Source organism: Liolophura sinensis, chromosome 5 (assembly GCF_032854445.1).
Source record: "Liolophura sinensis isolate JHLJ2023 chromosome 5, CUHK_Ljap_v2, whole genome shotgun sequence".
Lineage (NCBI taxonomy): Eukaryota > Metazoa > Mollusca > Polyplacophora > Chitonida > Chitonidae > Liolophura > Liolophura sinensis.
In genome coordinates this window covers 15,804,408-15,829,885 of record NC_088299.1, presented here as the reverse complement: position 1 = coordinate 15,829,885, position 25,478 = coordinate 15,804,408, and the positions used below count along the sequence as shown (strand labels likewise).

The 25,478-nt window shown below is 38.3% G+C and overlaps 1 protein-coding gene across 2 annotated transcripts in view; it reads left to right on the top strand.

Annotated features, from left to right (window-relative positions):
- LOC135465411 (uncharacterized protein DDB_G0290685-like) overlaps positions 1-19,675 on the top strand; it is a 62,182-nt gene extending 42,507 nt beyond the window's left edge. The window contains exons 11-15 of one of the 2 annotated variants that reach the window (XM_064742650.1): positions 1,783-1,923; positions 5,076-5,270; positions 7,019-7,067; positions 13,486-13,578; positions 16,330-19,675. In XM_064742650.1, coding sequence (XP_064598720.1) covers positions 1,783-1,923; positions 5,076-5,270; positions 7,019-7,067; positions 13,486-13,578; positions 16,330-16,361 — 510 coding nt within the window. In that variant the 3' untranslated portion in view covers positions 16,362-19,675. The remainder of the gene's footprint in view (positions 1-1,782; positions 1,924-5,075; positions 5,271-7,018; positions 7,068-13,485; positions 13,579-16,329) is intronic. The other variant, XM_064742651.1, reaches the window with a different exon arrangement.
- Positions 19,676-25,478: the final 5,803 nt, after the last annotated feature.

Here is a 25,478-nt window from a genome sequence, read left to right as displayed (position 1 = left end):
CAGGAGAGTTTGATGGTTTGTGTCATTTGTCTACAGTACAGGAGAGTTTGCTGGTTTGTGGCATTTGTCTACAGTACAGGAGAGTTTGCTGGTTTGTGTCATTTGTCTACAATACAGGAGAGTTTGATGGTTTGTGGCATTTGTCTACAGTACGGGAGAGTTTGATGGTTTGTGGCATTTGTCTACAATACAGGAGAGTTTGATGGTTTGTGGCATTTGTCTACAATACAGGAGAGTTTGATGGTTTGTGGCATTTGTCTACAGTACAGGAGAGTTTGCTGGTTTGTGTCATTTGTCTACAGTACAGGAGAGTGTGCTGGTTTGTGTCATTTGTCTACAATACAAGAGAGTTTGCTGGTTTGTGGCATTTGTCTACAATACAGGAGAGTTTGCTGGTTTGTATCATTTGTCTACAGTACAGGAGAGTTTGCTGGTTTGTAGCATTTGTCTACAATACAGGAGAGTTTGCAGCATTTGTCTACAGTACAGGAGGAGTTTGCTGGTTTGTAGCATTTGTCTACAGTACAGGAGAGGTTGCTGGTTTGTGTCATTTGTCTACAGTACAGGAGAGTTTGCTGGTTTCTGGCATTTGTCTGCAGTACAGGAGAAGTTTGCTGGTTTCTAGCATTCATATGCAGTACAAGAGGGTTTGCTGGTTTCTGGCATTCATCTGCAGTGTGGGAGAGGTTGCTGGTTTCTAGCATTCATATGCAGTACTGGAGAGAGTGCTGGTTTTTAGCTGTCATCTACATGTACAGTAGGGGGAGTTGGCTGATTTCTAGCAGTCATCTACATGTACAGTAGCTAGAGTTGGCTGATTTCTAGCATTCATCTACATGTACAGTAGGGAGAGTTTGCTGGTTTCTAGCAGTCATCTACATGTACAGTAGGGAGAGTTTGCTGGTTTCTAGCAGTCATCTACATGTACAGTCAGAGGGAGTTTACTGGTTTCTAGCAGTCATCTACATGTACAGTCAGAGGGAGTTTACTGGTTTCTAGCAGTCATCTACATATACAGTAGGGAGTGTTTGCTGGTTTCTAGCAGTCTTCTACAGTACTGTGTAGTTCATCCAGCATTTTGCAACATATACGTTACAGGGGAGTTTGTGTTATAAAAAAGGTTGCCAGCCAATTTAAATTAAGCCACAAAAACAGTCAAATAAAGTTTCAGGAGTTTACAAAAATATTGTACACATTGCTACAAGAGTTGTTGATGTGGAAGAAATGATCATGTGATTTGATTTTCTTTGAAACAAGCAGTTATTATGTCAGTATGAAAACTCCTACAGCAAGAGTGGATTGTCAGTGGATTAGTCAGTGGATTGCTGGTGTCTTGCTAGTTTTGTGCTAGTGGTGAGTTAATTAGCTAGAGGCATTGCATTGGGAATATACCGTCCCTTGGTGGTACTCTTTGTGCATGTATCTATTTCCACCTTTGCTGGAAATACTGAATGTTATTAGCCTACTCTTCAGCGCAAGCGAGGGATATTTATGTAGGTATGTATGTTTAGGTGTTTTGTTTGAGTCTGATGGTTTGGTTTCCCTCAATAACTGCTCCAAATATTGTCTGATTTGTATGCAAACTCATTTTGTGTGAGTTAGAAAACCAGCCAAATCTGTGTACAAGTTTCACATGTTTGGTGATTGCCTTGATTCTGATTGGTTGTTGGTTTTCGTGCAACTATGTATAATTTTGATAAAACTTTGTGTTCACATTCCACATTTGTGTTCAAAATCAGCTTGTGCTAGCTAAATATCCTTGTTTTTGTTTTTTTATTTCAGTTTCAGAAATTTGATGACGGTGGCCTGAAACATATGAATCCAGTGGACAAAGATTTGCATGAGGATCATGATGAGGAAGCCAGGAATGCCCAAAATGACCATGACAACAGCATACACAACCAGGGCCCTGTGGTATTACAGGTAAAAAGCTGGCAGAACTGTGCGGTAATTCTTCTCGTAATTATTTGAGACTTAATAATAATTAATTACGAATGGCTGCCACATTGCTGAAAAAATGTAAATATTAACATCAGATTAACTGTCGGTGGATTTTTATTTCTTTTTTTGCGGTCAGTTGGGGATACGTCTGAGCTATTGTTAAAGGGCAAGACCAACAATTTTTGACTTGCTTTCAGTTGTGTCTAGATTTTCTGTGTTTACATAAACATAAAACCCTTACATACTTAAATCAGTTTTAATATAACCGATTAATGAACTAATTTAAAAAAACAGAAGTGGTGAATGTGGTGCATGTAGGCAGTGCAACAACAACATAATACCATGTCAGCATACTCAGTCTGGTGATGAGGCAGAAATGTGCTATAGCTATCTGCCAAATTTAGATGTATTGCTCATATCAGAGTATTTTCTACAACACTTACGTATATCATGTGTATAAATGGTGTACTAATGTAGTGGATTACTGTTCATAAAGGGGCCTCCGTGGCTCAGTCGGTTAGCGCGCTAGCGCAGTGTAGTGACCCAGAAGCCTCTCACCAATGCGGTCGCTGTGAGTTCAAGACCAGCTCATGCTGGCTTCCCTCTCCGGCCGTACGTGGGAAGGTCTGCCAGCAACCTGCGGATGGTCGTGGGTTTCCGCCGGGCTCTGCTCGGTTTCCACCCACCATAATGCTGGCCGCCGTCGTATAAGTGAAATATTCTTGAGTACGGCGTAAAACACCAATCAAATAAAATAAATAAATAAATAAACTGTTCATAAATCTGCATATTAAGGTCACATCTCACTCATGATGGACGCCGTGTGAGTAGAACTATAACCTAGGCCTATATACATGTATGCCTTCATTGTAGTGTTGTGACAGCTGATAGTTTCGCTGGCAGAAAACTCAATCCCTGTATGGTATTGCTGAAGATACTAGCTGAAAGCACAGATGTTTTTACATAATTTTAACAAATTGTTTATTTCAGTGAACATGGCCAATTTAGACAAATCATACCTGTATGGCGTTTGAAGGTCGTACGTACCTAACTTCAGTTAAATCCCACCAGCCTTTTGCAACATGTGTTCAACAGTGGTCAAGTCATTTTAAGTAGGCATAATAATTTAAATCAACTAGGCTATAATATAACTTTTTATCAGTGAAGGCATTTACTTCTAAATCTAGATTAGGCCTATATTTTGTTCGAGGAAAAATTTTATCAAAATGGCCTGCTGTTCCCATATCATGGTTTGGGTAAAGAAATGTTGATCATGGATTCACGAATGCATACATATGCATGAATATATTCAAATGATGAATAAATCTTCTTGCTCCGATGGTATATTTATTTACTAACTTATTAATTTCCTTTTTGGTTGTTTTTATTAGTATAGTATGTAGCCCTATTTTATGTTTGCTAACAATATCTTGGGTCTACACTATTATCTGATTATCTCAATAAAATAATATTTTTTCTCTGTTATTCCTTAATATTTGGAAAATATTAGTTGAGAACGGATTTGGCATCCATGTCTGTACTTATAGGTGAATGTAACATGTGATAAGTATGATGTAATGGTACTTAATCGAGCCAAGTAGGCCTAGCACATATAGGCCCAGGCCTATTTTTATTTGAATGTATACGCCAAATGTGCAAGAATCCAGTGCAAGTGCAAATTTCGAACACTCTGCAGAATAAGTTTGTCACCACAGTTAATTAGATGGTCAATGAATGCAGGAGAAAGTTGATACATGTAACTTTAGCTGAGAAAAAATCAGGTCTATAGGCCTTGCTGTGCCCTACACTGTAAGCTTTGTAAAAATGTAAACAGGTGAGTTAAATGATGTCAGTTCAAGTATGTTCAACATAGATGTCTAGTAAAACTCTGATGGCAAGAGTCATGATCGCTGGCTAAAATACGGCAGTCAAAACACTACCAATACACAGTATACAGCCTGGGCTAGGTTAGCTACAGAGTTCGTTGTGTCCAAGAAAGATGTGGTTTGTGTCATAGTGTACATGTAGGTCTAGAAGCAATGATCAACTAACCATTTGTGATGGACTGGGTGGGTGTAGATATATTTTGTCATGTATAACCAGAGTTCACCTCGGCTTCTTTGCCAGACAGTTGCACTGCCTACGTGCACTGCATGTGTCACTTACGTTTACAAATTAGTGAATTAATGTCTTATATTATATCTAATTTAAGAGTGCCCTGGTCTTGTCTTCGTGAAAACGAGATCTAGAAGCAACCAAAGGCAAGACAAAAGTTGATGGTTTTGCCCTTGAAATGGTGCAATACTGGCTGTGAGGCTTTGTCAATTGTATGAATTCATTGTCAGATTTAGCCCTGAAATGTCATGAACTGTTGTCATATCGGGTCATATAGAATGCAGTTCTGTAATTCTTCAACCTTTTTGCATGTTTGCAAGGCAAACATTTTTTAGTGTCGACGGGTAAAATTGCTTTCTTTTGTGAAACCATGAAATTGGCCAATCCAGCCAACTAAACCAATGTAGTTTTATCTCCAAAATCTTGAAAAATTAAAACTGTACACTGAAAGTTGCTGTTTTGTATGCCAAAAGGTTGAGGAAATAGGATATATATGGCAGCCCTGTGAAGTAATCCAATCAATGAATACCCGACTTTTAGACTCCCATACACGTTGTCTGTCACCCTTTTAATGGTGAACAGCTCCCCAAATTTGATCCACACAAGATTACCTTAAGTTTCTGGATGATGTTGAATGCAGGTGAAGAATGATGGTTAGCAGAGTTTATCTTCACTTTTAATTCTTGGATGAATGGATGATTATGACTCAATGCCACTCCAGCTTTATGGCAGCCATATCATGCCAATTTTTATTCAATAACTAGATGATTTGATTGGATAAATGAAGGATTATGGCTTAATAATGCTTGGGTGATATGAGGTCCGGTTTTCTTTAGGATTAGTGAAAACTTGTTTTTGTGGTGTACAGCTTTGACATATTGAGAACAGCGCAGTTGAAAAGACAAAGATTATTAGAATTGAAAACAGTGGCATGTGGTTAATGTGGGAAGAATAAACAACACAGCTGAAAAGACTGCATTCCTGATCATTTCATCTTAGTGTGGTGGTGTGGCTTGTAGGTGCAGGAGCCTGTTCTTGGTGGGCCTAAGGATGCTGATGATCAGAGAGGCGGACTGGGTGGGCACAGAGGAGGTCTGGGTGAGCACAGAGGACAAGTAGGCTTGGAGGAAGAGGAGGAGGAAGAAGAAGAGGATGAAGCTCAGCTTGCTCAGCCAAATTTCCAAGGAGATCAGTTCATGCAGAATGATCATAAGGTAACTGCAGTGGTTGAGTGAGAAAATCAGCTTGAGTAAACAAGGTAACTGCCATGGTTCAGTGAGCAAATCAGGTGGAGTAAATAAAGTAACTGCCATGGTTCAGTGAGCAAATCAGCTGGAGTAAACAAGGTAACTGCCATGGTTCAGTGAGCAAGTCAGCTTGAGTAAACAAGGTAACTGCCATGGTTCAGTGAGCAAATCAGCTTGAGTAAATAAAGTAACTGCCATGGTTCAGTGAGCAAATCAGCTTGAGTAAACAAGGTAAATGCCATGGTTCAGTGACCAAATCAGCTTGAGTAAACAAGGTAAATGCCATGGTTCAGTGAGCAAATCAGCTTGAGTAAACAAGGTAACTGCCATGGTTCAGTGAGCAAATCAGCTTGAGTAAACAAGGTAAATGCCATGGTTGAGTGAGAAAATCAGCTTGAGTAAACAAGGTAAATGCCATGGTTCAGTGAGCAAATCAGCTTGAGTAAACAAGGTAACTGCCATGGTTCAGTGAGCAAATCAGCTTGAGTAAACAAGGTAAATGCCATGGTTGAGTGAGAAAATCAGCTTGAGTAAACAAGGTAAATGCTATGGTTCAGTGAGAAAATCAGCTTGAGTAAACAAGGTAAATGCCATGGTTCAGTGACCAAATCAGCTTGAGTAAACAAGGTAACTGCCATGGTTCAGTGAGCAAATCAGCTGGAGTAAATAAGGTAACTGCCATGGTTCAGTGAGCAAATCAGCTTGAGTAAACAAGGTTAATGCCATGGTTCAGTGAGCAAATCAGCTTGAGTAAACAAGGAAAATGCCATGGTTCAGTGAGCAAATCAGCTGGAGTAAATAAAGTAACTGCCATGGTTCAGTGAGCAAATCAGCTGGAGTAAATAAGGTAACTGCCATGGTTCAGTGAGCAAATCAGCTGGAGTAAATAAGGTAACTGCTGTGGTTCAGTGAGCAAATCAGCTTGAGTAAATAAGGTAACTGCCATGGTTCAGTGATTAAATCAGCTGGAGTAAATAAGGTAACTGCCAGAGCTGAGTGAGTATACCAGCGTAAATAGATAATGTAGCTGCCACGTCTGAGTGAGCATACCAACTTGTGTAGATAAGGTAACTGCCACAGCCAAGTGAGTATACCAGCATAAACAGATAATGTAACTGCCACGTCTGAGTGAGTATACCAGCTTGAGTAGATGATGTAACTGCCGCAGCTGAGTGAGTATACCAGCATGAATAGATACTTGTAGGATAAATGTTGTGGCTGACGGAGTATATTTGAGATCCATCGCTTTCACAGTTCTTGAGGGCCACGGTGACAATAAGCATTTCATATTTAGGTGCATGGTCTAGATAATCCAAGAGGTGAGTTTAATGCCATTCTTGGACAAAAAATTTCCATACTGCCATTGTTCTACTTGGCCTTTGTGGTAAAATGGCGATCTCCTGTGTGGTTTTAAATGAAGTTCATTTGCGACTGCTTTCACACGTATGTCATATGGGGAAAGTAACATGTCAAAAGCAGGTTGTGTACCTGTACTCAGCGCATTCCAGTTTCCTTCACTTGTACCAAAACTGACCACCATGAAGTGATGAATTCCTGACTATGGCATTGGTAGAGCAATCAAATCAATAAAGTAAGCAATTAATGCATGCAAGTAAATTCTGGTAATGATATAAGATCATTTTTATGCATGCTACAAAAAATGCGTTATTAGGGATTCAATGATGTGGAAAATCTGTCCAAATTTGTTACCGCAGTTAATTCCAAGGAATGGTGAAAATGTAGAAGAAGACGGGCAGAATGGAGGTAAAATATGGACTTTCTTAGTGCATGCTTTTCTCTGTAATCTTAGTTCTGATTGGTGATGCATTGCTTTGTCTTGTTTTCCCTGATAGGCTGTTCCTTCTTTACCCTAGTTTCAATGAGATATGTCTCCAATGTACTGAGTTCTTGAGTTTAGATATCAGCCAGTACTAGTGTAAACGAGATGTAAGAATCTTACAAACATCTACACCTTCATATGAACCCATGTCTACCATCATGACAATGTGTGTACCTCCAAATACAATTCCTGGTCAGATGGTTATATGGTGGTACAGAGGTCTGTGTTTCAGCTTGAATTATACCATCAGGTAATATTATAACAAGTATGTAGGTTTTGCATGGTCTGTAGACTATTGCACATGCTTCAGCCAATCAGCTTTGACCGCCAGAAATACATGTTGTTGCAATATTTACAGTTAAACAGCTTTACCAAAATTTCCCAACCTTTTCACATGTAAAAGAGCAACTTTCCGTGCAATTTATACACATTTTTAATTTGATTTTGGAGACAAAATCATTGCCTACATTGGTTGGATAAACCAGTTTCAGTTTGTCAGTCAACACAGAATAATAATGTTTGATAAACACCTTGCTATTATGTGAAATGGTTGAACAGTTACGGTACTTTGAAACAGGATTTGTATCACACGAATCTGGTGTCAGTTTTGACTCCTCCGCTTCACCCAGCACAGAAGTTACATATAGTTTACAGGATGGAGTGACAGGAATGCCTTCATGTATATATGGCAAGAACCCAAGAGCCGCTCACCAAAGTGGTTGCTGAGAGTTCTGGGAGGCCTGCAGCAACCTGTGGATGGCTGTGGCTTTCTGACAGGCTCTGCCTGGTTTCCTCCCATCATAATGCTGGCCACCGTCATATAAGTGAAATATATGACAAGACTTTGTTGGAGGTGCGTGCAACCCACATTTCACCATGTGTCCACTGGACTGTGGGAACTGTATATGACAGGGACTCACTTTGGATAACATTTCCAGGCTAAACAGGTCAGTTCTGGGCTCTGTAAGAAAGCAACATTCTGTGCTTGAGAACTACCTCTTTGCTTGAGAACTACCTCTTTGAGTAATACAAGCACAGCTGTACAGAACATGGAACATATTTCAGAAGGGAACAAAATACATGTAGAACACAGATGTTCCAGAGGGGATCAAAATACACAGGTATTTTAAGGAATAAGTTCAATCTAAGTCAAATCAAAAGGAAGTAGTTAATGCTTGTACAAAGGCATTGGACAGTTTACTTCAGAAAATGTTAAAATTTAGGAAATGACATATTTTGGGTGTTAAGCTCATGTAGGTATTTTGTTGAATTGCATTTGGATATCTTTGGATCACTGGATTAGCGCCATTTTGTAATGTACAGCCTGCCGTTATTTCCCTGCACTAAGTACTTTGATGTATTTGTTTGGTTTGCTCTTGATTTTGTGTACATGATCAACATGTTAGATAATCTGTGTTGATGTATTCAGGGGAGATTACTGTGTTAAGATGTGAACGAGGAGGTCGCATTGATGGGAATTTTGGGGTGGCTGAGGTGGTTCGGGTGCCAGGGAGGAACAATGACCTTGGAACCTCTCACCAACCTCGTATCAGTGAAATAGCCTTGAGTGCAGTGTGAAACACTAACAGTGGGAATAAATAAATGGATGGGAACTTTGATGTCACTTCATATCCGCTCTGACATGCTTGTGCACACATACATGTAGCTTAACATGATAATCTCCCATGGAATGCCAGTGTGTGAATAATGGCCCAGGCCTGTGGTGGAGTGAATAACTTGTACACTTGTTTTTGAATATATCCTTCTGTGCATGTGGTATGAGAACTAATTTTCTGTTTTGTAGCTGAAGTAGTTGCGTTTACAGGTTGATTTAAAAGTTTGAATTGGAAGGGCTTGTAATGTCCCAGATTGTTATGATGTGCAAAACTTATGTTATGTTATGAGATGCAGAGCAGATGGGTCATTAGTTTAAGCAGTTCGTGTTTAGGCATGTTGCAGTTTGTTACATGTAGAAAACATCTAATTTGGACATTGTCAAAAAGATGTCATCGTTTTCTTTTGATTAATGTCGTTTCTTCCGTCTACTTTAATAATACAACATGAACCAATGTGTATAAAGCAATCTGCTGTTGATGGTTGATTTCCCCAAGGGTCTGCATGATATATCCTTGTGTAGAGCATAAAAACATCAAATAACTACATAAATAAATTATGTAACCTGAACCTGACCAAGTGTAAATCTCGCAGCTTGAGGGTGAGCTTATCAGAGCTTATCAGAACTTTAATCGCGCACATTCCAGGCTCATCTGATTAGTGATGTACAGTCTCACATTGTGAAGGTGAGCCTGTCAGAGGCTCAATTGTGCACATTCCACTCTTATCTGATTAGTGATGTTCACTCTCACATTGTGAAGGTGAGCCTGTCAGAGGCTCAAATGTGCATATTCCACTCTCATCTGATAAGTGATGTACAATCTCACAGTGTGGTGGTGAGCCTGTCAGAGCCTCAAATGTGCACATTCCAGGCTCATCTGATTAGTGATGTACAATCTCACATTGTGAAGGTGAGCTTGTCAGAGGCTCAATTGTGCACATTCCACTCTCATCTGATTAGTGATGTTCACTCTCACATTGTGAAGGTGAGCCTGTCAGAGGCTCAAATGTGCATATTCCAGGCTCATCTGATTAGTGATGTACAATCTCACAGTGTGGTGGTGAGCCTGTCAGAGCCTCAAATGTGCACATTCCAGGCTCATCTGATTAGTGATGTATAGTCTCACATTGTGAAGGTGAGCCTATCAGAGCCTGAAATGTGCACATTCCAGGCTCATCTGGTTAGTGATGTACAATCTCACATTGTGAAGGTGAGCCTGTCAGGCTCAAATGTGCACATTCCAGAATCATCTGATTAGTGATGTACAATCTCACATTGTGAAGGTGAGCCTGTCAGAGGCTCAATTGTGCACATTCCACTCTCATCTGATTAGTGATGTTCACTCTCACATTGTGAAGGTGAGCCTGTCAGAGCCCCAAATGTGCACATTCCATTCTCTGATGAATGTAAATCTCACATTGTGAAGGTGAGCCTGTCAGAGCCCCAAATGTGCACATTCCATTCTCATCTGATGAGTGTAAATCTCACAGTGTGAAGGTGAGCCTGTCAGAGCCTCAAATGTGCACATTCCATTCTAATCTTCTCAGTGTAAGTCTCACCTCGTGAAAGCGAGCCTGTCAGAATCTCAGGCTCATCTGATAAACGTAACAAATGAGTGCACAAACTTTAAGTAATAAGGCCATGTTTATTCACGATGGACATAACATTCTGCCACGCCTTGTGAAGCCAGGTTGGTCAAACTTACAGCACACAAGGTCATTGTTCATGGGCAGATATTATATGAAAGACATGGTGTTGTTTGTTTGGGGTTTTTTGTGGGGTGGGGGGTGGGTGGCTTTAATATGTGTGTTGTACATACATGTACATGTGTATGCACATTGAAGATGAAGCAAACATAAAAAATTAGATCAGATGAAAGAGTGTGAAAAGTTAGTTGTAAATCTAGTCAGTAACATTTTTTTTTTATTTTTCCTTGAAAAAAAACACTGTTGAAAATAGTTTTTGATGGTGGGTATTTGGAACCACCTCTCGGTATACATTATCTTCGTGTAATACATGTGATGCTACAGATAAGGATGTAGCACATGCAACAAATATGTTTGCACTAGAATTTGGTCTTTTCACCTGACAAATGTGTCTAACCTGGATTTTGATCCAGATAAATAAGTAAATGCATGTATGAGGATCTAAACAAAAATACACATTCAAATAAATTTATTGAACAAACATCACCTTCTTATGTAGAACATTATTATGCAAAGATGATATACAAACAACACAAATACAAACCAAAAAATTTGTTTTCTCCCCTAGGGAAAAATGGGGAAAGAAAGACCATATTTGCAAATGAGTGTTCATGCTCTTTCATCTGATTTTGACACATATTTATGTTTTCTTCTCCTTTAACATCAAAGGATGTTGTGGATGTGTGGTGTACATATTGGCTGTGTATATCTATGTTTATATGTATATACCTGTGTTTTTCCTTGTATATATATATATATATATATATATATATATATATATATATATATATATATATATACATGTATCTGTGTATATCAGTGTTTATCTGTGTATATCTGGTGTTTATCTGCCTATGTCTGCGTTTATGTGTACCCTCTAGCCAAAATGCAATGAATATTGGATGAGTTATTTTTGGGGCATCTGTTCTGCAACCCTGCATGTGTTAGTCTAACTCATGCGATTGTCAAAACATTGATCCTGGATCTTGTAAACATCTCCGCATTCTTTTCTCTGTGGCCTTATTTTATATCTTTGTAGTTACACATGTTTTCTCTGCATTTTGATTCACATAGATTTTTAACCCTACTTAACAGTTTATTTTATATTAATCTTTATATATATATATAGTTGTTTGAGTTTATTTTGTTGTAATGCTTGTTAGTAAAAGTTTCTTATATTTTTGATAATTGTGTTCATTAGAGTAAAACACTTGAATTGATTTCAAGGCAAACTTTGAATTGCTTTGGTTCTCACATTTTGAGCATTTTCCTAAAACTGGTGCATTTGTGTTAAAAATGACTGAAAATGTTTGCTTGAACCTGTAAGATGTGTTTCTAATTTAGCTAGTTTAAATCCTGTAGAATGTTAAGCATTGTCTGATATGTAGTCTACAGTTATGCATGTACTGGCATCAATGTAGAGTTCATGACATAGAGTATAATGACATTGTGTTCTTTGAATAGTGTACATGCACGTCTGACTATGCATACACATTAAAACACCTCGGCCTAGTTGGTCAAAAGTGTATTGGCTATTAATGGCATTAAATTTTAGCCAAACTCAGCAGCCAGTGTAGATCTCCAGAGTCAAAAGTATAACAGCAGCAGTTTTAGTTCATATTTAATATAATGCTTGGTACACAATTTTTTCAGGGTAAATGCAAAATTGAAGACTCGGCTTAAACTTAAATCTGGTATTAAATCTTAAACCAGTTTTGAACAACCGGGCCCTGGAAGTTATAATATGTGAATACATCTCACAAGTTATAATATGTGAAGTATTGGGGTTTTGTTACAAATGATTCAGTTATGATCCACAGTCAAATATTTCTTCTTGGATATTATCTTGAATTTTCTTAGCATTGCCTAATCATATAAACAGGCAAAAGTTTATTGTCAGCGCGATCTGATCATAAAGCATTGCCTGATCATCTAAACAGGCAAAAGTTTATTGTCAGTGTGATCTGATCATAAAGCATTGCCTGATCATCTAAACAGGCAAAAGTTTATTGTCAGCGCGATCTGATCATAAAGCATTGCCTGATCATCTAAACAGGCAAAAGTTTATGGTTAGCGTGATCTGATCATAAAGCATTGCCTGATCATCTAAACAGGCAAAAGTTTATGGTCAGTGCAATCTGATCATAAAGCATTGCCTGATCATCTAAACAGGCAAAAGTTTATTGTCAGCGCAATCTGATCATAAAGCATTGCCTGATCATCTAAACAGGCTTATTGTCAGCACGATCTGATCATAAAGCATTGCCTGATCATCTAAACAGGCAAAAGTTTATGGTCAGCGCGATCTGATCATAAGCATTGCCTGATCATCTAAACAGGCAAAAGTTTATGATCAGCGCGATCTGATCATAAATTATGGTCTCATCATATAAACAGTCAAACATTTGGGGTCAGCATTGCCTTATCATCTAAAGAGTCGAACATTTGGGATCAGTGTTACCTTATGATCTAAAGAATCAAAGATTTGGGGTCAGCATTGCCTGATCATCTAAGCAGTCAAACATTTGGCTAAATTGCAATAATTTAACTCTTTCTTGGAAGAGAGAACAAATTTGAAGAATATTGTCCAAGAAAATATTTAATTTTATCTGTGGATAAGCATTTAGAGAATGTTGTACAAATGTAGTGCATTCACATGTGATGCTTTCATTATGTGTACATTCACATGTGATGCTTTCATTATGTGTACATTCACATGTAATGCTTTCATTATGTATACATTCACATGTAATGCTTTCATTATGTATACATATTATCCAAATGGGGTTTGTGCACTGAAATGTTTTGATGAGTGCAATATGAAGATAACTCTTTACAAAATTCATCTGCAGTCTTAATGTAAGACCTACAATACTTTTCTATACCTACCATTTCTTCAGAACTTTTTAAAATTTGGGTACCCTTTATGTGTATGTTGTTGAATGTAGTATAGGACAGGGGAGGCAACTGGGTTAGTGCTCATGTGGATTTCAGGACCAGAATTTGGTGCCCTTGTTTCAGGTGTTCAAGTGGATAAGGACAATTATTATGAAGATGAAGAGGAGGTAGAGGATGAAGATGATGCAGAAGACGAACAACACCCAGCAGATTTTGGTCATTAACCTATTAATTCCTGTTTAATAGCAGCATATACACACATATAACTCTATACAGTTCAGATCGACCAGAATTTCTGTATTCTTGCTGTCTAGTCTTTCATTAGAGCAGGTCATAAAGTAACTGTATTAGTCCTCAGCCAACATTTGCTGAAGGTTATTGTGTTAGCAATATGTCATATGTCTGTTTCTTTTGCCTTGAATGCTTGTAATGTAGCCAACTTGTACAACATGTACAGTTTAGAACGCTTTGTAATTGTACGGTTTAATTTGTTGTATTTAATCAACTAGTGTGTGTTCCGTAAGAGTATTGCTTGTACGTGTTTGTAAGAAGCAGATTCTTCAATGAATTTGTGTCACCTGATTCTTCACTACTTGTATAGCCCTTCTTGTTGGTTGTGTATGCGATATTCAAACATATTAACCTGAAATGATGGTGAAAAAAAAAACCTGTGCCTGAAGTTCAGAGCTGGATTTGATCACACAAATCAGTAGTCAGCAGAAATTGAGGCCTGAGGCCTGTTCTGTATTGTTTTTATGTTCTCATAATAATCTTGCCATTTCGAAATATAAAGGCAACAATGTGAGTAAGTCTAAAGTTGGAAGAATTGTTAACCATAGATTTAATGTGTAGAATGTAGTTATTTGTTGACTTCTGGAATTTGATGATTACATTTATCTTATAATTTGATGTGTTCAAGGTCAGGGGTACATTGTAAGGCTTAGGCTACATTTTTGTTCATCAACCTATAAACTGGCTAGTTTGTTGACCTTGTTTTGGCTGATGCTGTAATATCATGTTATGACAACTGTCACTTGAGTAATGTGACCTATTGAGGACCTCTGTTTTAGTTGCACCATGCTTGACAACACAAAAACACACCTTGCTCGCGGTGTTTCTTCTGTTAAGCTCATGCTGTCCTCTTGTCAGTGTTTATTATGCTCATGGCGTCTTCATGCCAACATCCATCTTTCTCATGGTGGTCTCACGTATATTGTACCTGGTGTATGTACATGTATATTGTGCCCATGGTACGTATATTGTACCTTGTGTATGTACATGTATATTGTGCCCATGGTACGTATATTGTGCCTGGTGTATGTACATGTATATTGTGCCCATGGTACGTATATTGTGCCTGGTGTATGTACATGTATATTGTGCCCATGGTACGTATATTGTGCCTGGTGTATGTACATGTATATTGTGCCCATGGTACGTATATTGTGCCTGGTGTAGGAACCTTATTCCTGGTGTGCGTATATATTGGTGTATGTACATTGTGCCAGGTGTACATATATTGTGCCAGGTGTATGTACATTATGCCTGTTGTATGTACATTGTGTCAGGTGTACATACATTGTGCCAGGTGTATGTACATTGTGCCAGGTGTATGTACATTGTGCCAGGTGTATGTACATTGTGCCAGGTGTATGTACATTGTGCCAGGTGTAAGTACATTGTGCCAGGTGTATGTATATTGTGCCAGGTGTATGTACATTGTGCCAGGTGTATGTACATTGTGCCAGGTGTATGTTCATTGTGCCAGGTGTAAGTACATTGTGCCTGGCATATGTACATTGTGCCAGGTGTATGTTCATTGTGCCAGGTGTATGTATATTGTGCCTGGCGTATGTATATTGTGCCAGGTGTATGTTCATTGTGCCAGGTGTATGGACATTGTGCCTGGTGTATGTATATTGTGCATGGGTGGGGCATTGTGACTGATGTCTTCAACATGGCATTTCAGTGAGACAGTTGTAAATATGTAGGCTTGTGAGATCAGTCTACCACAAGGACAGACTCTTGTCAAAGGACAGAAATAATGTTTGTATATATGCAAGATTAAACAATATTGAAGGACTTCTAAACAAGAGGACAATGTGAGCACATTCTAAGCAAGAGGACAGCGTGAGCAAAAAAAAAAATGTATAACAAGTATTTGTATCAGGTTTCCTAAAACATTTTCTGGACGAAGAGAGCATAAAGAGATAGGTTGATTTAACCCTTGAAGTAATCTTGAAGTTCTTTAAAGACCTTATTACAAACATGTTATTCTGACAAATTACTTCTTGTGGAATTTCTTCCTGTTTACTACTTCTGTAAAGCCTTTGAAGAAAGTAAGTCAGGAGAAATATGCTGTTGTTAGGTGTCCTTCATCCGTGCATGTTTTAACACATAGTAATCGTTTAAACCCATTGCACTATGGGGTAACAGTAGGAGACCAGAATTGGAAGTCAGTCTCCTGTCCTAACTTTGGAGAAAAGATAAGAGTGAATATACGGTAACATTAGTTGGTTTAGAAAAGAGTTATCCTCAGCCATTTTTTTCTGATCTGGTGATAGGTATAATTCAGTTTTCAATTAGGAATTAGTAAAAAGCCATTGGATGTGCCATGTTGGAGCAACCAGAAACATGGTGTCACTTCACTTGTGCCCTTTCACATGTAGCTGAAAGGCAAATCAGTTTGTGGTGATGACTGGGCAAAAGCTGCGGTCTAGGGTTGTATAAGTAACTGGCACCTGATTCACTGAAAGTGTGATATTTCAGTTATGCAAAATAATAAAGCAATAATACAATTACAAAAAGTTTATACAGGATTTTGATTTTTTCTTTTATGACAATCATTGTAGATGTCTTAATGAAAAGTAACCAGTTGCATAGGACTAAAACCTCTTCTGTAGCCATTTCCAATACATGTATAATGATCCTGTTTTAAGTTGTGCTTTTTCTTTGGTTTATCTTTAGGTATGAGGCACCATAGGCGTCCAGAAATGTGATCATCCGGGAAAGTGCAGTACCCTGTCGCTGTGGCAACCTACTACCTGCATGAAGCCACATCACCATGGAAACGTGTCTTCTGTCAACCATCAACCGACAGCACTACAGGGTGCATCTGTGCAAGTCGTTATCATCTGTAAATGTTATAAATCAACTAAACCATATCACTCTGGGGTCCCAAATTGGTAATTCATTGTTTCAGTGTAAATTAAGTTGAATTGCCATCATTCGCTTAGTGGTTTTATGTTAATTTGTAAGAGGGTGTGTTGTTAGAATAAGAACTTAACAGGTTTTATGGTAGAGTAGACAGCTTTTTACATGCAAGTGTTTTTTTGTATAAACATTTGTTCAGGGTGTATGAAACTAGAGTGGTCTTACCCAAAGCTGTATTTATTATAAAGTTAGCTAATGTAATTGTTCAACCTTTTCACATGTTTGCAAGGTGTTTATTCAAGCATATTCTGAAGGCATTATTAAGTGTTGGCTGACAAAATTATACTTTTTGTGAAACCGTGAAACCGGCCAATCCAATCAATGTAGTTGTGTCTCCAAAACCAACTTAAAAATATGCATAAATTGCACTGAAAGTTGCTCTTTGATATGTGAAAAGGTTGAGGAGTTAGGATACGTCTGCCATGTCCTACATGTACATCATCCGCTTAACACATTTAGTCTCAAAATGACGGTAGCAGCATTCAAAATAAATCTGTCAGTCAAAGAGAAGTGACCTCTGAGATTGAAGGATTGAAGCTGTATATCAAAATATGCTCACTGACCGGCTCATCCTTACATTATCTCTTCTTCGATGGCCTCTGCTATCATCTCAAAATTAAAACTCACATTTTTCATTGTTTTCAGTTGAAACTCAAAATTAAAACTCACATTTTTCATTGTTTTCAGTTGAAACTCTGAATATAAACTATTTCCATTTAAAGATGCCAGGGAGGTACTCTGCTTAATGTACTGTTTTAAAACATCATCGATGTAAAACATTGGGTAATACATTATGGTTCGGTGTTCAAGTGTACTTTCAATCATTTTTAAGAATTTAGCTCTGTACTTTTTAATATGACTTCTTCAAACTGACTACAAACTTCCGCAGTGCTCATGTTTTGGTTTTTGTAAACTTATCACATCGTATGAAGATTTTGACAAAGTTTATGTGCACCGAATAATGCAACTTCATTTAATATTACCAGACATACATGCACGTATATGATAACTTTATAAGTTGTGGTGGAATCCATTATTTAGGTCTGTGAGCAAACTGTTACCAGTGGGTCAAGTGTTATCTGCTAACTCTCAGCCAGTGAGTCTCACCATTAAATCCTGGGGTAGGCCTATACCTGTTTGGGAATGCATGTTTACTTAGTAGTTTTCTCAGAATGCAAAGCAAAATCTGTTCTGTAGATTGGTGAAATCTGGTAGACTGGATGTTAAATGGTAAATACAATTATTTGACGTCATCATACATAAAGGACCAATAGTAAGCACAGGCCTTGATATATGAAATGTGTTTATATGATGGTTCCAGGAACCAGATTCATCTAGTAATCCACATGTAGCCACATGAATGTGGTTTGGATGAACTGTTCTCTTGTTATACATGATGCATATAGCTATTTGTATATGGTTTGGATGAACTGTTTCTGCGCGCTACATATATGTGGTTTTGATGAACTATTCTTTTGTTTTACGTGCTACTTGTACTGTATATTTGTGATTACATTTTACCTTATACATATTTTTGCATAGGAGAATACCTTCTGTGTGAAATTGAATGTTGTGGATGGTAAGCAGTTCCCTACTGTGACATGTTATAGTATGAGCTGACATGTATGTGACAAGATGTCAGAGTGTGTACATCATCAGCCAGCTTTTCATCATGAGCAATACAATTATCATTAAAGTAAAGAAAGGCTTATCATACAGACCACTGAAAACTATGTGTAAAAATACTTTCATTTATTTTTTTAGATTTTTTAATTATTTTCCTTAAGAGTGTTCAGAGGCATTCAGATATTTGAATTCTAGAGTTTTATAGGAATTTTTGAGGACATTATTTCAGTAATCTTTTACTCTTGGGTTAAAAGAGTTATTACAACATTCAGTGTTGTGACTATAGTTGGAAATACTTCTTGTGACGTCTGAATTCCTAAACTCTGATAGCATGGTTCATAAAGCTCACCTTAAAATTCAAAGGTTTTAAACTGCTTTGATTCTCTTCACAAAAATCTATAAAAATAAATGACAGTATATATATATGCCTGACTTTAAGTTGTCTGTATGATGAGCCTTACTTCATATTTAAGGTTTGTTTCACTTTAAGACACACATTTGTTAGTGGTTTCCTTACATTTTCCTCGTGTGGTGCTGGACAAGAAGTTTTGGTCAAGCCATTGTAGCTGCATTGCTCAAGTACCCTAATCTGGCAAACGGTGAAGTTCCCACATAGACCTCCTTTGTAGATGTACTTACAACATCAGTGACTTGGACACCTTATATACTGTAAGCAGAGGTGAATGTTGATATTATGTCAGAATGAAAATTATTCTAGTTGCACTGGAAATTGCATGCACAAGTTTTACCCCTACAAACATTCTTCAAACTCTCTTGGTCTGTGAACAGGCTAATCTGTAAATTTCGATTTGGATTCCCTGAAAACTACCTCTGCTTGTATAGCTCCAGATAGTTTGTCTACTTAAGGGCTTATGATTGTCCTGCAGGTATTTCGTTTTCCCTACTGTGATGGAAACTTAACAATTGTTGGTGGAAATGCTTGTTTATGGTACAGAACATTTACATGCATTGCTCTTGGTCTTGGTACACCTTGTTCTACCTCTGCGCTTTATCTAAACCCAGCCAGATCCATCCACCATTCACTACTAAAGAATAAGATGGTCTGTACTTCATAAGCAAACCGTGATGAAATTCTTCAGCAGGTGTAACCGTGCTCATACACCGATAATGAAAATATATGGCCCCTGTCCAGTCTTGGTGTGGACTATAAAACTACTATCTAAGTACATCTGGCCATACAGACCTTCCTAATCGTATTGTTTATCTAATGGAATAAACGTTTCTGATTTTTTTTTTAAGTTGTACAAACAGCAAACTTAAGAAGTTGGAAAATGTGGTATTTTACCTTGTGCATGTGATTGTATACTTGTATATTCTTGAGAATGTAAATCTAATATGCACTTTCTTAAATTCACACAAAGAGTGGCTATTTTTTTTTATTGTATTGTATTTTTTTGTGTGTAAAATGTTTTATGATTTTCATTAATTTGCAAGACCAAATAATATTACGTAATATACAGTTAGTAGAGCTTGGCTTTTCTACCCTCGCCGTACACAGTGGAATGTATCTCTTTACATTTAATCCGAACCATGACTGCTTCACTGCGATAAAGCAACCCATCAAACGTGTTGTGCAGTGAATTGATATACTAACAGCCCCTGTATAATTTCGTCGCTGAAAATCGTGTGGATGGATTTTCGTACATTGTAGCTTTTCAGAGACGGCATGCAAAAATGTAGACCATTAATTGGCCAGAAATAAGTTTTCTGTCAGTTTGAAAGTGTAACAGGCTTAAACTTTGTGAAATTGTGTGAAATCAGTGTAGTTTAAATTTTATGAAAGATTGTGGCCTTCTAATTGTATGATATGTTACCGATACAGCTAATTCTATTGTTGCGTCCTTTTGTGTTTCTTGCATGCATTTGACAATGCATGCATTAGGTATTTGATATCTGTAAATACATTACTCTTCTGTGTAATAGGTATTATGTAAATACATAAATTTAACCCATAAATTTATTTGACGAGATATTTGTGTTTTTTGTTTGACTTGGATTCCTAAACAAGATCAGTGTAAAATACATAGATACATAAAAATCCAATTCCGTGTGAATTTATCCCAAGCTTGTAACCCTCTAAAGGCTGCCCATAAAGGAGATCTTATTGTCCGGCAATCTGCTGGCCTGAAAATCAGAAAGTCCGTTTGGTTATGCGTTGGCTCGATATTCCAAAGACCCGATGATCCAAAAGGTCATTGGTCAGATAACCCAACGTCTTGAAGTTCCTATAATCCAAAAGCCGATTTTATCCTCTACGCTGTAATGTCCTGTTGTATTCCAGTATAAACCAGGTTTATGCCGGTGGACCGTTTGTATTGTGTTCACGTGGTTGTTTATTAAATGCGATGCATTTTCAATAATTTCAGACCGGTGAAATCTGTTAGATTATAATTAACATCTGGACTTTGAGATTATGGAAGTTGTTACTATTTTACAGGTAGAATGGATCGAAAATGGAAAAAAAATACTATATATATATATATATATATATATATATATATATATATATATTCACAATCGCAGAAAGTCTTCATTACGCATTTTATGTTTTACTTCATGTACAGCTGACCATTTATTTATGTATATAAACATTTTAAAAGTTTTAATTGCGGTATTTCAACTATATTAAAGAGCAATGCTCACAAAATGTCTAGGGAAATAGAAAAGGCTTTGGTTCTTTCATTTTCGCGCGAGATCAGAAAGCTTTGTAAAAGATTACACGACTCTAGCAGAGATAACGCATGAGGACTGAAAATGATGAAGTCGATTTTGACTTTTTTTTCAGATTTTTTTCATTTCCATAACTTCGACAGATTTAAGTGTTGCGAACTATGCTGGATTAAACCACCGTCCTTCGTCAAATATCTGGTACACCTCTGAACTTAAAATTAAGCCGCAACCTTCGCAGCAAGAGCTGGATTCATAGACAATATCCGTGAGCCAATGACTTAAGCGATGACCCCAAATATCTATATGTACATGTACTTAGTACATGATTGGTTGATTTACTCTCTCATTGCATACTTCCGTGATCATGGTGACTGCTTCCCTTTGTATGAATTCGTTCTATTGTCTTGCGTGGTGTACTTTCTTAGTTCATTGGCGGTTTGTGATGAATCTGGGATTAAGACAGACTATCGTAAAAAACGTTGTTTTGTGGCCAGGATCGTCCATTGTGTTGACTGCTGGTATACGAATGTCTTCTCATATACGAATGCATGTCCAGCTCATGCTGGCTTCCTCTCCTGCCGTACGTGGAGATGTCTGGCAGCAACCTGGGGATGGTCGTGGGTTCCCCCGCGCTCTGCTCGGTTTCCTCTCATCATAATGCTGGCCGCCGCCGTATAAGTGAAATATTCTTGAGTACTGCGTAAAACGCTAGTCAAATAAATAAATATACGGTTGACTCAGATGCCTCTCACGGAGAGCGATCGTTGTTGAGTTCAAGTCCATCTCATGCTTTCTTCCTCTGGAGTTGTCACCTGCGGATGGTCGTAGGTTTCCCCAAGCTCTGTACGGTTTCCTCCCAATCAAATAAATAAATTTTGATAATGAAGAAAGACATTTAGATATATATAAAGTTAAAACGTGTTGCTTTAAGGAAAATCCTGCCAAATACTGAATGATACACAATTTTGTCGTGTTAAAACACGTGAGGGTTTATTGTCACTTTTGTGGGCTCATCCTAAATACTAACACCTGCGAATGGTTGACGAGTGAAGTACATACATGTGTAACTTGACACCAGGGTGTGGGAAGCGACGTATAACTTCATTAATATGACGTGCACTCCTGGGAAATTTTATTAGTAACTGATATGCGATCAGTAATAACCAGAGATCAGCTTTGTGTTAAAAAACAGAAACTTGGAATATTGAAAAATCAGGTAAACAGTACAGGTTAAAATATCTATGTCCCATGCAGTTTATGAGTTTCTATAGTACAGGTTAAAATATCTATGTCCCATGCAGTTTATGAGTTTCTATACGCCTCCACACACGTGGATAATGATATACGAAATAATGAATAGCAAAATGAATACGAAAATACAAAAATATCCTCATAATTTATTTTCTAGAGAGTGTAAATATTGTCTCAGATAGATAGTGGCCTCTGTAGTGATATTGCTTTAAAATAATGACTGCTCCCTGCCGACATCGTTAGATTTCTCGGTTTTTTCGGCCCCCCTGACAAGCAGATCATCATTATTTACAATAATAAGGTTACCACTTATGAACTGTTGACATTTAAGATTTCTGGTATATTTATTAAATTTAGACCGCTATAAAGATGTTTTAATTAATATACAAACAGTCTATTTTTAGCAGTTTGAACCGTTCTAACTGATTGTTCGAACACAAAGGGAGTGATAGGGCCTACCTTGGAAGTATCCAGCTCTTAAAAACCTATATGACTGTGTTATAAGAAGTATCTGTCATGTTATTGTCAAGTTAGTTATTGGTATATTTGTATTTGTACTCTTTTTTTTTGGGAAAATGTTTTATACTTTCCTAAAAAATGTGTTGCCCGCAAAGGTGGGCAGAATATGTGCTTGTGCGAAGGTCGGAAGGCTACCATCGAAAACACGAGACCACCATGAACTCAAGATGAAGAAAAACTGTGCGGAGATAAACTACCAGGCAAAAGAAAGGTTTCACCGTATTTTTTGTCATAAAAAAAAGTAAAAGCGCGGTTTCGGGTTTGATTCTAAGCAGGACTTAGTGTATGACTGCATCATTTCCTCTACCAGAACGCATCGTCACGAACGTAGCAATTGGAATTGTGAAATTGCGACCACATGCAAAACGTCCTTTTGAGGCATGGCTCGTGATGTACGTGCGGTAATGTTGCATAAATACTCTTGCTCGAAAGAGCAGACATTCAGTGAATGAAAAAACACCAACAGTATGCCAAGACTTACGCAAGCGCAACGAGACCAGGCCATCGGTATGTCCACCATGGGAGTTTCGCAACGTCACATTGCAAGAACGTTCAACTGCAGCCAAACCACCATCAGGAGGTTGTGGATACGCTATCATCAGACAGGCCAGACCCAAGACAGACCAAGATCGGGAAGACCGAGGGTAACAACTGCGGCTGAAGATCGCTACATCCGGCAGATCCACCTCCGAAACCGATTCGTCACGGCGACGTCAACAGCGGCGACGGCACTAGGCCATGTCATCAGCCCCAGAACAACACTGCGTCGTCTTCGTTCAGCTGGTTTACGACCTTACCGCTCCTTCCGTGGGATGGCCTTGACCCTTTTACACCGTCAACGCAGATTGCGATGGGCACGTATTGTACGTCGGTGGCAGCGACGTGACTGGGCGAGAGTGCTGTTTACAGACGAGAGCAGGTTCTGTCTGTTCAGGAACGATGGTAGAGTTCGAGTTTTCCGACGAAGAGGCGAGCGTCTCACGCCAAACTGCGTAAGAGAGGTTAATCCGTTTGGAGGCGGAGGCGTCATGGTTTGGGGAGGGATTTGTGACCCAATGAAGACGCGGCTGGTTATTGTGCGAGGTAATCTGACTGGCCAGCGATACGTTGATGAGGTACTGAGACCTGTCGTCGTTCCTTTCCTCCAACGACAGCCAAGAGGATCGATCTTGCAACACGACAACGCAAGACCTCACACTGCCCGCATTGTTACAGACTACCTCGAGACCGCAAACGTCATCGTGTTGCCCTGGCCAGCCAACTCACCAGACATGAACGCCATTGAGCATCTCTGGGATCACCTTGACCGCCGTTTGAGACAGCTGGTGCCTCCTCCAACTAACCAACAGGAACTTGAGGAAGCTCTGTTAAACCTATGGAACGTTATCCCTGTTGACGTCATCCGGCGACTGACGACGTCAATGCGGAGGCGTGTGCTTGCTTGCATTGATGCCCAGGGTGGCCACACTCGCTACTGATGACTGTAGTCCTTCATTTCTGTGGATACTGTGACTTTACATGCACTTACCAGTTAACTTTACATCTGTGTAATTTTTTTCTTCTGACCCCTTGTCTCTTTCATTGTGTTTTGTGGCCAATTGAATGCCAATATTTTAAAGCCTTTTTGAGAGAATATTTCACAATGATTCCTGTTTATAAACCAATCTTCTTAATTTTTATATCTGCCTTTGTTTTTGTTTTTGTTTTATGGGCTCAAGAAGTGGGTGAAACCTTTCTTTTGCCTGGTAGTTTATAAGACAAGACCATAATTATTGTTGATACTGCGTCTACAAGGTAGTTTCAAGGTCGGTAACTGAATGACAGTTAAATGGGAACTTTGAATCTAGGTGTGGAAATTCGTGTAACAGCCGTCAACTAATTATCGGGTGTCACCTGGTCCATTTCCTTCATACAGGCCGTGTTTTTTCCGTCACTCCATCCCCTTATGCCGGCTGCACCCTAGATTAACCTTAATTATATTTATATAATCCTGCACTCTTGAAAATTTTCCACGCTTTTTTTTCACTCAGTGTATATTTAGACTTAATTATGTTGATTGCAGAAATTGTGGACGTTATTTAGGGACTTCTGTCTCTTTAAGACATGCTAGTTCCTGTTTACAGTGACGTTGGTAATGTAAATCTGTTCTAATTTTGAATACCTATATATATATATATATATATATTAAAGATTTTTATAGAGAGAAATTCATTCAATAGTGTAAATTTTCTATTCAATAATATCAGTGATTGGATGACTCAGTTATGCACCACCCAACAGAATTCATCGTAATTAGGCATCGTCAAATTTACAATTTTGCCAAGATTTTCAGGATTAATAAATGCCCAGCTACGTTACAGCCGGGTTTGAACAACCTACATCTCGAAATCATTTATTAATGAGCATGTAAATTTAGATGTACACGTACTTTCAATTTACATTTTTACTTCGACACTCCGTTTGCAAGGCTTGCTACATGAATAAAATTTACCCGTGTCTCAAACGAACGAGAGAAAAACCTTTGGGAACGAATCTCTGTAGCCCTACATAAATCTGGGTGTGACAATTTAGTGCACCGAGTTCATATAACTTTTTTCCTTAAATTTACCGATGGACGGCTACTCCTGCCAAATTATCGCTGGCCAATCAGGAAGGGTACTAAAAAACTATATCTTTGAAGGCAAAACATTCATGAAAATGGTGATTTCTGTTGATTCCAGCCTTTTTGAAATTTGGTCCCCAGGACCACCAGATTTTCGAGCATGACTGACAGTATATTGTATCTATGGCATTAACCAGCACGTACATATTGTCTG